This window comes from Megascapheus bottae, chromosome 15 (genome assembly GCF_031878675.1).
Source record: "Megascapheus bottae isolate mThoBot1 chromosome 15, mThoBot2.hap1, whole genome shotgun sequence".
In the NCBI taxonomy this organism is placed as follows: Eukaryota; Metazoa; Chordata; class Mammalia; order Rodentia; family Geomyidae; genus Megascapheus; species Megascapheus bottae.
In genome coordinates this window covers 31,047,242-31,060,431 of record NC_143523.1, presented here as the reverse complement: position 1 = coordinate 31,060,431, position 13,190 = coordinate 31,047,242, and the positions used below count along the sequence as shown (strand labels likewise).

At 42.1% G+C, this 13,190-nt stretch overlaps 2 protein-coding genes across 2 annotated transcripts in view; both read left to right on the top strand.

The window, feature by feature from the left end:
• The first annotated feature begins 533 nt into the window (after window positions 1-533).
• Mldhr (mitochondrial lactate dehydrogenase regulator) lies at window positions 534-874 on the top strand. The gene is given in 2 exon segments (XM_090346320.1): window positions 534-615; window positions 618-874. Coding segments are annotated over 2 exon segments (96 nt in total). The 5' UTR covers window positions 534-573; the 3' UTR covers window positions 672-874.
• Pten (phosphatase and tensin homolog) overlaps window positions 726-13,190 on the top strand; it is a 73,861-nt gene continuing 61,396 nt past the window's right edge. Inside the window, exons 1-2 of the mRNA XM_090345529.1 lie at window positions 726-747; window positions 791-1,705. Of these exons, the coding sequence (XP_090201655.1) occupies window positions 726-747; window positions 791-1,705 (937 nt within the window). The remainder of the gene's footprint in view (window positions 748-790; window positions 1,706-13,190) is intronic.

Below are 13,190 nucleotides of genomic sequence, written 5' to 3'. Positions count from 1 at the left end.
CCGCGGTCTCCCTGCCCGGTGCCCACTCAGCCGCGGTCCACCCGGGGGCTCGGCACACCTGTGCGCACAGGTGACCTCCATCGGAGTCGGAGTTCACACCTGTGCGCCCAAGGAGCCTCCACCCGAGTCCGTGACAGCGTGTAGCGCAGCCAGTTCCCTCCCCATCGCCAGTCCTCCTCCGCCCCGCCGTGGAGTCACAGAGGCTCTTCGGGGCTGGAGCTTACTTAGCTTCTGATCCCCCCCCCCCCTCCACCCTCCGAGCCGTTCCTGGAGCCGCCGCGGCAAGTGCAGCTTCGGGCGGGCGGCGCCGAGCAAGCCCGAGCGAGCCCCGCGGCAGGCACACTGGGCATGCTCAGTAGCGCCGGCAGGTGGGAGGCTCGGCGCCGCCCCCTTCTCCTTATATTCCTGCCCCCCACCCCCCATCCCCCGCCTCCCGGTCAGTACCTCCCCTCCCTTGGCACGGCACGTCCGCCTCTCGCCTCCCGCTCGGACTCCCGAGGCGCCCGGCTCCCGGCGCGGCGGCGGCGGCGGCGGCGGCGGCGGCGGAGGGGGCGGGCTGGTCGGCGGACGGTGATGTGGCGGGACTCTTTGTGCGCTGCGGCAGGATACGCGCTCGCGGGGCCGGGACGCGGCTGCGCTCAGTTCTCTCCTCTCGGAAGCTGCAGCCATGATGGAAGTTTGAGAGTTGAGCCGCTGTGAGGCTAGGCCCGGCGCAGGCGAGGGAGATGAGAGACGGCGGCGGCCGCGGCCCCGAGCCCCTCTCAGCGCCAGTGAGCAGCCGCGGAGGCAGCGCCCTCGGGGAGCCGGCCGGCCTGCGGCGGCGGCGCCAGCCGCTCCAGCAGCACCAGCAGCAGCGCCAGCAGCAGCACCTCCAGCAGCAGCAGCAGCAGCAGCGGCGGCGGCGGCGGCGTCCCTCGCCTCCTCTCGGCCGTCTCTTCTAACCGTGCAGCTTCGGCCCCGGCTTCTCCTGCGAGGGACGGTGGACGGCGCGGGCCCGGGCGGGAGCCGGCGGAGGCTCGGCGGCACCTCCCGCTCCTGGAGCGGGGGGGAGAAGCGGCGGCGGCGGCGGCGGCAGCGGCTCCGGCGGCTCCGGGGAGGGGGTCCGAGCCGCCCGTCACCATTTCCAGGGCTGGGGACGCCGGAGAGTTGGTCTCTCCCCTTCTCCTGCCTCCAACACGGCGGCGGCGGCGGCGGCGCAGCAGCAGCCAGGGACCCGGGCCGGTTTTAAACCTCCCCTCCGCCGCCGCCGCACTCCCCCTGGCCCGGGCTCCGGAGGCCGCCGGTGGAGGCTGCCGTCCCGAGGATCACCCGTCTTCTGCCCATTCCGCTGCCGCCGCCGCCGCTGCCAGGCCTCTGGCTGCTGAGGAGAAGCAGGCCTCGTCGCTGCCACCATCCTCGAGCAGCAGCGGCAGCAGCAGCGGCAGCAGCAGCGGCAGCAGCGGCTGCAGTAGCAGCCGCCGCCGCAGCAGCCATTACCCGGCTGCGGTCCAGAGCCAAGCGGCAGCCGAGCGAGGGGCATCCGCGACCGCCAAGTCCAGAGCCATTTCCATCCTGCAGAAGAAGCCCCGCCACCAGCAGCTTCTGCCATCTCTCTCCTCCTTTTTCTTCAGCCACAGGCTCCCAGACATGACAGCCATCATCAAAGAGATCGTTAGCAGAAACAAAAGGAGATATCAAGAGGATGGATTCGACTTAGACTTGACCTGTATCCATTTCTGCCGGCTGGCTGCTCCTCTTTGCTTTTTTTTTTTTTTTCCCCCCTTCCTGTCACCCTGGTCTCCTAACGTGGGAATAGACGGTTGTGGAAAAAAAAAATTTTTTTCTCCCCCTGTAGTGGGGTGGGGGTGGGGGCTGACTATAACGTTTGACCCTGGTCCCAGGTCTAGAGCAGAGATTTTTGTGTCCTTTTTCGGTGTGTGCAACCTAGACGGAACACATCCGAGGGTTGTTCTGCTAGACGGAACTTCTGCCTGGCTGCAAGTGTCAAGGCACCCACTGGAATCTGAGTCTTATCTGTGTGGTCTCTTCTTAAGGGCTATTGTCCGTTAATACACAGTACAGAACACTGCTAGTGTATTAGGGAGCTCCGTAATCCGGTCTGCTTGATGAGAGAGAGAGAGACACAGACAGACAGACAGAGACAAGAGAGACGCTTTGAGGTTCAGCACATTTCGGGTTCAGTCTTGATTTAGGCCCAAGATCACGGGTATAGAGGGGGTTGAAATGGAAATTAGTGTTGCACGTACTCACATTGCATCAGAATCTTGCAGTGATTGTTTTTAGGTTCCTGGGTTGCATTGATAGGCACTTTTAAAATGTGACTTGAGGGCTAATTTGCATAACTCTAGAAGCAGCATAATCATTTTTCAGCGTTTGTGCTTCGTGTAGGCAAAAGGAGGTTGGTGGGTTTGGGTTAATTACAACTTGGAGCTCGTTTAGAAGTTTGGTAGCTTGAAATCAATAGTGCCATAATATTTATTCGGAGTTCTTACTTAAACCTTGTTAAATGCAGGTTTGCTCTTCTGATAGATGGAGGCATAGGGCAGGGAATTTGCATTTTAGTAGCATTTTATGTTCAGCGGCCTTGTCAGAGGTGATAGAAAGGAGATTGAGTAGTTTTTGATCCAGGGTGATGATGTGTAAGATTCAAGGGTATTGTGTGTAGCAAATGTTAGCTGCTTGTACTTGTTAATGGGTTGAGAATTGCCTTTTTTTTTCTTCTTCAGATTTCAGGTGTTCTGACATCATTGGGCAGCCTTTTAATTTTTCTAGGATGTACAGAATGTCAAATACAGTTTATTAGCCAATGTCCAAAAATGCTGGCAGGTTTGCCATGTTTTTGCATATGGTATATTAAACTTACTGAGTCAGCTTGTTAAATAAGCGAAAACCCAAGAATTTTAATAGTGTGTAGTTTTGATTTTTTTAAAAGGTCTTTGTGTTTCAAAATTTAGTGGGTTGTCTTGAAGCATAAATCTTCACAGTTAGAGGTATTAACAGACTGATTTTGGTCAGGTGTGGAAATAGAGCTGTTCTCTTCTTAGAATGGGAAGTATTGACAGGCATAGAGAACTATTGGTAGCTGTAAGGTGTGTGAAAGCAGAATTACATTATTGGCCTGAAGTGACTGGCCCATTTAAGATCTATCAAGGTCTCTCTTTGAAAACCAAAAATTTGCATGAGAATTGTACCAGTGGACAATATTGTGTTCCAATTATGTAACTTGATAAGTGTTAGTAAAATAATCTTTTTGGTTTCATGAGTGGAGCTGGCTGGCCTGGAGCTCTCCTTGCTCCTGCCTCAGCCTCCCAGTGCAGGGATCCTACCTCGCATTGTATTTAGGCCCAGGCCACCACACCCAGCTAACAGAGCATTCTTAATACAAATTATTTCCTCATAACTATTAGTAAACACTTTGTGCAAAGGTGGAATAGCACCAAGTATATGTGTCCTAATAGTAGTGGAAAGTTTTTTTTTTTTTAAGAAAATGTTTTATTTTGGAGAGGTTTTATTTTGAATAGTTATAGTAGCCACAATAAACATGCATAGCTAATTTTGCCAGGTTTTTTGTTTGTTTTTGTTGTTGCCAGTCCTGGGGCTTGAACTCAGGGCCTGAGAACTGTCCTTGGGCTTTCTCAAGGCTAGAGCTTTATCACTTGAGCCAAAGCACCACTTCCAGCTTTTTCTGTGTATGTGGTATCCAGGAAATTGAACGTGGGTCTTGCATGCTGGGCAAGCACTCTACCATACCACTAGATGAAACTTAGGGAAAAAGGAACTTCATAAAACTCTCTCCCCCCCCCAAAAGTAATACTGTAAAGGAAACTTTGGAGTCTCCATTAATTAAAAAATTTTACTAAAGGGTGAATTTGGCCATCAAAAGATAAGTCGGAGAAAAATTCTGATTTGTAATTTCAAAGCAGGCTACCATTAGTGTGAACTGTACTGATTAAAAGTCATCTAGAGATAAAGAACGAATTAGTTTTCTTTTTAACATTTTAAAAGCACCCTCATTCAAAGAAATTGTCAGAATGCTGTCTTGACAAATTTATTTTAGCTTCTAGGGTATGTTTGTACTATTTTTTCTTTTCTCTGGGTTATTGTTAGTGTTATTAAGACTTCATTTTTTTTGTCTTTTTTTTTTTTGCCAACTCCTTACATGTGGTGCATTGAAGTGAATTTCTTTGATTTCACAGTATGCAGGCTTCTGCATATGAAATCTATATGACGTAAACCTTTTTCTAAAAATGTGTTTTTAGTTATATATACACAGCAATATGAAATATTGCATGAAATGACTATTATTGCTTAATTTCTACTTAATTTCTAGAATTGTGGTTTTACTGAACCAAATAGTGGTATGAAAGAAAGTGTATAGGAAAAAAAATCAGTGAAAATTTTTGCCCCTTTTGATAGTTATGCTCTCAATGATTTTGATATGCCAGAGCACTTTGCTTTGTTTGGTTTCATTTTAGTGTGCTGTTTATTATGGGGAAGATTAAAATGGTCATTGAAGACTTACCTTGGGCAGATTATAATACCAGGTTTGCCAGTTAGGGTAGTCAAAGTTAAATTCATTTATGAACATAGTGAATGGAATATTTTTGTTTCCTACAGAAGGGTTCAGCGAAGTGATTTCTCAGAGGAAAGTTGAGGATCATAATACAGCTTAAAAATAATGGGCAAGGGCTGCGAGTTTGGCCTAGTGGTAGAGTGCTTGCCTAGCATGCACAAAGACCCGGGTTCGATTCCTCCGTACCACATACATAGAAAAAAGCCAGAAGTGGTGCTGTGGCTCAAGTGGTAGAGCTCTAGCCTTGATTAAAACCAAGGACAGTGCTCAGGTCCTGAGCTCAAGCCCAGGACTGGCAAAAAAAAAAAAAAAAATGGGCAAAATGGAATTCTATGCATTTGTCAGTTGGAGTTCATTCTTTATATTTGCCTGGAAAATAAGCTGATTGTGAGACTAAAAGATTTTCTTATTGATAGTGCATGGAAACTTCAGGATTCTGCTGTAATTTTATTGCTTAATTTTCATTCTTTCTGTCACTGATCTTCATAGGATATGTTTAAATTATAGAGTATAGTGACTTAATGTTAGCTATATATTTTAAGGTAAGTGATTATTGAAATGAATCGTAAGGTTTTAAGAAAGTTCAAGTCAGATTTTTGTATTACCTTGTTTTGCATCTACTACATTTATTTATATAGTACATGAACCATTTTCTGCACAGCTTTTTCAAGAGTAAAGTCATCAAAAACAATAGTGTACAGTTCATATTGCTCAGTGTAAGAGAAAAGAAATTTTGGTTGCTGTCAATTTTAAAAGTTTGCCTAGATGTACAGTTTATCAGTGCAGACTTACGTTTCTTACACTAGATTAAATAATTAGTAAATGATTAAAGGTAAATACAGTGAGATAGAACTACTTTAACTTTAGACTTACCTAATGGAGAAAGCTATATTACTATTGTCATTAAGGTGTTTGTTTTAATAAGATGAGTAGCAGCTGGTGATATTTAAATTTTTGTGTGCAGCAGTATACCTGCTTATATAGTTAACTGTAAACTATACAAACTTCCTAGTGTTATGAAATAGCTTACTTCATGGAAGTGAAGTCTCATTTTTGTTCCCATTTTTTTCCATAGATAAACTTGATTTTCAGAGCCAGCAGTGGAGAATTTATTTCGTGGCCTACATTTGTTAAGAAAAGTTGTTAGGAATTGTTTAAAGGTAATGACATGGGGACATTGGTATAAGTTTGTGAGATTGTGGTCAGGAATGATTTCTAGATACTCAGTTCTGTTGTTTTTTTTTTTTTTGCCAGTCCTGGGCTTGAGCCTTAGGGCTTGAGCACTGTCCTTGGACTTTCTCAAGTCTAGAGCTCTACCACTTTAGCCTCAGCTCTGCTTCTGGCTTTTTGCTATGTATGTGGGGTACTGAGGAATCGAACCTGGGTCTTCGTGCATGCTAGGCAAGCCCTCTACCACTAGGCCAAACTCCCTGCCTGCATTTTATGAAGTTTAGATTATAGAGGTTAATATTGTGATTTTACCTGCTTCAAAAGAATATTCATGTGTGTATATGTGCAAAAGATTGCTAATGTGTTATTTTAAATAAGTCATCACTTTAAATGTGAATACTGAATCTTAACTTACAAATATTGTATTTCTTCATATGTATGTATATATAAATACAAAGGTAGTGAACCTCTTTTTCTCTTTTCTTTTTCCTTTTTTCTTTTTTTGAGATAGAGTCTCTGTATTCTGGGCTGGGCTTGAATTTAGAATTTTCCTGCCTCCATCTCTGTCCTAATAGTTTTTTTTGTCAATTGTGGGACTTGAACTCTGCGCCTGGGCCTTGTCCCTGAGCTCTTCAGCTCAAGGCTACCACAGCACCATTTCCAGTTTTCTAGTGGTTAATGGGAGATAAGAGTCAGGGACTTGAGTGCTTGGCTTTGAACCTTGATCCTCAGATCTCAGCTTCCTGAGTAACCAGGTGAGAGCCACTGCTCCCGGCAGTGTTCTAATATGTCTTAAAAATGTTTTTTTTTTTTTCTTCCCCCTTCTCTTTAAGAGGTACTTCCAACTGGGAATGTGGCTTGATGGTAGAGTGCTAATTACCATGCATGAAGCCCTGGGTTCAGTTCTTCATTACCTTATAAACAGAAAAAGCCAGAAGTGGTGTTGTAGGTCAAGTGGTAAAGTGCTAGCCTTGAACAAAAAAATTCAGGAACAGGGCCTAGGCCCTGAGGTCAAGCCCCAGGACTGGCAAAAAAAAAAAAAAGAAAAAAAAAAGATACTTCCTTAGAGGACATTGTTTTATAATATTTTAAATATATTTAAATCTATTTCAGATAACTTCTAAGCTTATACATTGTTTCATTTTTAATTTTAGGATGGCATTCTGTCGCCAGATTTCCAGTGTTAAAATCCTTGTTCTGTCACTTAGTAGCTAGATGACTGTGAATGAATTATTTAACTTTTTTCAGTCTATTTTATTTGAAAAATGGGAATGATAATAGTGCTCCTCACAATGCTTATGTTGATTAAGTAATGTAATTAACTTAGCTGAGTATCTACCTCATTCTAACTATTTAAATAGTGCTTATTTATTTATTTATTTTTGTGGGCTTGAACTCTGCCTGGGTGCTGTCCCTGAGCTCTTCAGCTCCAGGTTACCACCCTACTCTTGACGCAAGGCCCATTTCCTGTTTTTTTTCTACAGGTTAATTGGAGGTAAGAGTCTCAGGTCCTTTTGTGCCCAGGCTGGCTTTGAACCTTGATCCTCAGATCTCAGCCCCTTAATAGCTAGTATTATAGAAGAGAGCTACTGAGCCTGCCCGGTTGCTTATTTACATGCTGCTTTATTTTTTTATTTTTATTTTTTTTTTTGCCAGTCCTGGGCTTGAGCTCAGGGCCTGAGCACTGTCCTTGGACTCTCTCAAGGCTAGAGCTCTACCACTTGAGCCTCAGCACCACTTCCGGCTTTTTTCTATGTATGTGGTACCGTGGAATCGAACCTGGGTCTTCGTGCATGCTAGGCAAGCACTTTAACCACTAGGCCAAACCCCAGGCCCCAGTACATGCTGCTTTAAAACTAATAATTTCATATTACCTATGCAGAGAAAAGTATTGGCATTTTTATTTATGGGCTGAGCAGAAATTGTACCTGAACTTATTAGGTTTGGGACAAGTTAGAATTTTAATTGACCCAAGCTTTGACTATAAAAATAGAGGATTTCCTCTATGGGCTCTGAGTGTAGTGGTGTCTGTGATTTGCTGTTTCACAATAGTGTGCAAGCCTCTGTTCACTTATACTTTGACCAAAAAAAGGTAATCATGCTGATCCAAAATATTTGCTTTGAAAATGAAAGCTTTTTATTATTTTAGCATAATGAAGTAAATATTTAAGGACAAAAAGTTTATGCACACACACATACACACACTCTAATTTGTGGTTAATCAGAAGGCTGATACCCAGAGAATCACAGTTTGAAGCCAATTTAGGTAGAAAAGTTTCAAGTCTCTCATCTCTAAAATAACCAGCAAAAACTGGACTGGGGGTATGACCGAAGGGATGGAGCACCATGGGAACAAGCAAGCCAAGTAAGCTTGAGACCCTGAATTTAAACCCTTGTATTGGCAAAACTTAAAATAAAACAAATAAATAAAGGTGTCTTTCTTGGCTAGTGGAATAGCGCCAATAGTAGAGTATCTTTCTAACAAGCCCAAGGCCCAAAGTTCAAACCCCAGTACTACAGAAGAAAACAGGTATATATTTTAGCATTTCTTTTTAAATTAAGCTTTGTGGGATAGACATACAGCTTTGCATATAAAGTTACATTTGTTACAACAAATTATACTGAAAATTAACTTGCAGTATGTTAATACCACATAGAAATTTTAGTGTTAAGCCTCTGTATCACTTCTGTTGTTCATATTTTGCTAAATTTTCCACATAACAGGTTTAGAAATGAGAAGAGACTCTGGGCATCAGTGGCTTATGCCTGTAATCATAGCTGCTGAGGAGGCTGAGATCCGAGGATAGAGGTTCAAAGCTAACAGGAAAGTGCATGAGATTCTATCTCCAATTAACTACCCTAACCCCTCCCTCTCCCCCCAATGTGGAGCTGTGGCTCAAGTGATGAGTCCTTAGCCTTGAGCAAAAAAGCTCAGGGACAGTGACCAGGCCTTGAGTTTTAAGCTGTAGGACCAGCAAACACACACTTACACATAAGTCAAAAGAGAACTAAAGGAAATTTTTCCTCATGTAGCTATATTCTTACCAAATGTGAGGTAGACTAAAATTAAGATCTAGCCAGTAAAGGCCAGTTGATGTGCCTCAAGTCATTATTATTTTTCTTAGTTTATGTGAGTCTGCCAGATGTATCTCAGGATTCCCCGTGAGTTACAGTGAATTTTTGATTAGTTGACATTGCACAGTGATGTATGCATGTGACTGTCTGATTACAGAATTTTTACATTCATTCATTGAGTTTTATAATCTAGCCATTTTGGTTTCATATCAGTTATAGAGCTTAATTATAAATATAGCTAAGCTGTTTAAATCAGTCTTTTGCTTTCTCAAGGCTAGAGCTCTACCACTTGAGCCACAGCACCACTTCCAGCTTTTTTTTTTTTTTTAATGTATGTGATATTGAGGAATCAAACCTGGGTCTTCGTGCATGCTAGGCAATTACTCTACCACTAGGCCAAATTCCTAGCCCTAATCTTTTTCTTTTTTTATTTTTATTGGTGATGGGGCTTGAACTTTGGGCACTGTTAGTTCTTCAGCTCAAAGCTATGGTACTACTACTTGAGCCATAGCTGCACTTCTGGTTTTCTGGTGATTAATTGGAGATAAGATTCACTCGGAGTTTTTAGTGCCTGGGCTAGCTTTGAATCGCAATCCTCAGATTTCAGCCCCCTGAGTATCTAGGATTACAGGCATGAGCCACAGCACCTAGCAGTCTTTTTCTTTTCTAGGTACTTACTTTTTGCTTTATGTTATGCCTCAAACTTGCCATTTAGTTTTATTTCATTTTGTTTGTAGATTTTCAAGTATAATAAAATTCTTTATTAGTGATTGCCAATATTATATTTTACTAATTTTTTTTTTTTCTGGTCTTGGGGCTTGAATGCAGGGCCTGGGTACTATCCTCAGGCATTTCTCAAGGCTTGTGTTCTACCACTTGAGCCACAGCTCCACTTCCAGCTTTTTCTGTATATGTTACCAGGGAATCGAACCCAGGGCTTTGTGCATGCTAGGTGCGCACTCTACCACTAGCCCATGCGCCCAGCCCATATATTTTACTTATTTTATATGCTTAATATGTAAAACTTGATCTATAAAGAATAAATACAATTTTAATATGTTTAATAATATGCCATATATTATATAAAATACATGCTTTATATAAAGCACATTGTGTTTTATGTAATATATATGGTGTATTATGTTTTATGCATGTTGTGCTGGTCCTGGGGCTTGAACTCAAGGTCTTGGATCACTTGTTTAGCTTTTTCACTGAAAGCAAGTACTTTACACTTGAGCTACATTTCCACCTCTGGCTGTTTTGGTGATTAATAGGAGGTAAGAGTCTCGTGGGCTCTTCTGCCCAGGCTGGCTTTGAACCTCTACCCTAGAATCTTAGCCTCATGAGTGGCTAGAAGTGTTTAATCTTTTCTGCCTTTTCAGCTTTTACTATTTTAAGTCTTTCAGAATTTATAAGGTAAAAGAGATATCTTTTTTTGTGGTTCTGGCATTTGAAAGCAGAGCTCCATGCTTGCTGTCATTTGAAACAAGCTTGTTTTGTTCTGGTTATTTTCTTTTCATATTTTGCTTGTACTGGTTTGAATTTAGAACCTTTTGCTTGGCTGGCTGGCTTGCTTGCTTGCTTGCTTGCTTGCTTGCTTGCTTGCTTGCTTGCTAAGCTGATGTTCTGCCTCTTGAGACTCACCTCCAGCCCAGCTCTACCTGTTATTTTGGAGACAGAATCGTGAGATCCGAAGAACTTTTATTTGCTTAAGCTTCTTTTTTTTTTTTTTCCAGTCCTGGGCTTGAGCTCAGAGCATGAGCACTGTCCTTGGACTTTCTCAAGGCTAGAGCTCTACCACTTGAGCCTCACCACCACTTCCAGCTTTTTTCTATGAATGTGGTACCGAGGAATTGAACCTGGGTCTTCATGCATGCTAGGCAAGCACTCTACCACTAGGCTAACTCCTGGCCCCGCTTCTTTCTTTTTTTTTTTAATATATTTTTTATTGTAATTAATGAAGGGTTACATTGAACTGTTAGATTAAGATTTTAGAATTCTGAGTAGCCAGGATTATGAGCATAAGCTACTAGTGCCAAGCACTTAACGGGTATCTTAAAAGTGATTCATTCATGTGTTTACGCTATGTTTAAAGTTGAAAATTTTTGTTTTGGAGTAAATACAGATTTTTGAGTTAGTGAGTTAAACTTTTTTTTTTTGCCTGTCCTGGGCTTGAGCTCAGGGCCTGAGCATTGTCTTTGGACTTTCTCAAGGATGGAGCTCTACCGCTTGAGCCTCATCACCACTTCTAGCTTTTTTCTGTGTATGTGGTACTGAGGAATCGAACCCGGGTCTTAGTGCATGCTAGGCAAGCACTCTACCACTAGGCCAAACCCCCGGCACCGAGTTAAACATTACTGAGTTAGTAAGATATCTTTTAAAATACTCTAGTTATCCTAAACTCTAGATTAAATAAAATTTATTATTTTTTTTAAACTCTTGGAACATTGAGTATATTTAAGTTGATTTTTAGGTTATGTTTTTAATGTGTAATTTTGAACTACTTTCATTTGGTTAGATATGAAATGGAATGCCTGAGTTTTTCTGTTTTTTCCCCCCTTCATAACTATTTTACCAGATTCAATTTGGCTATTTCATAAAATGTACTCGGCATTTTGTCATTGTTTATAAAAAGAGGCTGTGGACTTCTGAAGGTTTTTAATTGATGTCATAGAGATTCAACTAGCATATAATGTGATTGTGTCTTATTTGCTTAATATTTTTTTGATAAAATTCTTTTTTTTTTTTCTTTTTGCCCAACCTGGGGCTTGAATTCAGTGTCTAGGCACTGTCCCTGAGCTTTTATTGTTGAAGCCTAATTACGTTAGCCTTGTTCCTCTAGCTAGTTAAGTTACTCTACTACTTGAGCCACAGCTCTACTTCTGGTTTTTTAGTGGCTAATTAGGAGATAAGAATCTCATGGCCAGGTAAAAATGTAAGAAAGGGTTAATTAAGAACAAAGAGGAACATGTGAAAGGGTATCAATGTTTCTGAAGTAATGCACCTTCTATCTGGTGAATATAATGTAACCCTTCTATTAATTACAATAAAAATATATGGAAAAAAAAAGAACATACAGGAAGATGCTGGGTGCTTTTATTCACAGTAATGGTTTAAAAACCAGCACATTTCAAAACAAGTCTCTGGGATTGGTAAAGGAGCATGTATCTTAGAATTCAATTATCACCCTTAAGCAAAAGCAGATATACTCAAATCAAGAATTGTGCACTCGGGCCGGGAGTTTGGCCTAGTGGTTAAAGTGCTTGCCTAGCATGCATGAAGACCCGGGTTCGATTCCTTGGTACCACATACATAGAAAAAAGCCAGAAGTGGTGCTGAGGCTCAAGTGGTAGAGCTCTAGCCTTGAGAAAGTCCAAGGACAGTGCTCAGGCCCTGAGCTCAAGCCCAGGACTGGCAAAAAAAAAAAAAAAAAAAAAAAAGTGCACTCTTCTTTGTCCTTACAGGAACTTCACTTATAGCAAAGCAAGCAAAAACAAGGTTTGATTTTCAAACAATAAGAAAAAAATTAAAAAAAAAAAATCTCATGGCCTTCCTTGAATTGTAATCCTCAAGTCTTAGCCTCCTGAGTAGTTGGGATTATAGGCATAAGCCAGTGATGTCTGTCTCAAAATGTTTTTCTTTTTTGCTATACCTGGGGCTTGAACCAGGGGGGTTGGGCACTGCCTTTGGATACTTTTTGCTCAAGGCTAGCTCTCTGTCACTTGAGCCACAGTGTCACTTCCAGGTTTTTCTGTGTATGTTGTATTGGAGAATTGAACTTAGGGCTTCATGCATGGTAGGCAAGCATGCTATCACCAGGCCATGCTCCTGACCCATTCAAAGATTTTTCTTAACCACCAGTTCATTTAATTTTGGACAGTAAAAAACAGGCAGATAACTTAACAGGTAGACTGCAAGCATTGTCTTTATTTTTGCAATTTAGACAATTTTGGTTGTAATACACTTAGTAAATTGTGCAAAGGTGAATGCAGGCTATTTGGGATACTTGGTTTGACATTTTTCCTATTACCTTACATCAATGTTTTCAGACTTCTTAGTAGGGTACCTCAGTAAACTGGAGGACTTCTTGAACCACAAGTTTCTTGATCCACCCCAGAGTTTCTGATGCTGTATAATTCTGTAGGTCCTGGTTGAGACTTGAGAATTTGAGAATTTTTATTTTTAAGTCCCCAAGTGATTCTGATTCTGGTGATCTGAATCGACATTTTGAGAGCCACTGAATTACAGTGTCTCTCATCAGATCCTTAATATGTTCTATTCATTTAGTGAGTAGAATGCATATGCATTTATCTCATTTTATCTGTAAACCCTTTTTATAGCTCAGCGTGGAGTGTATTAACCTGATTTTGTA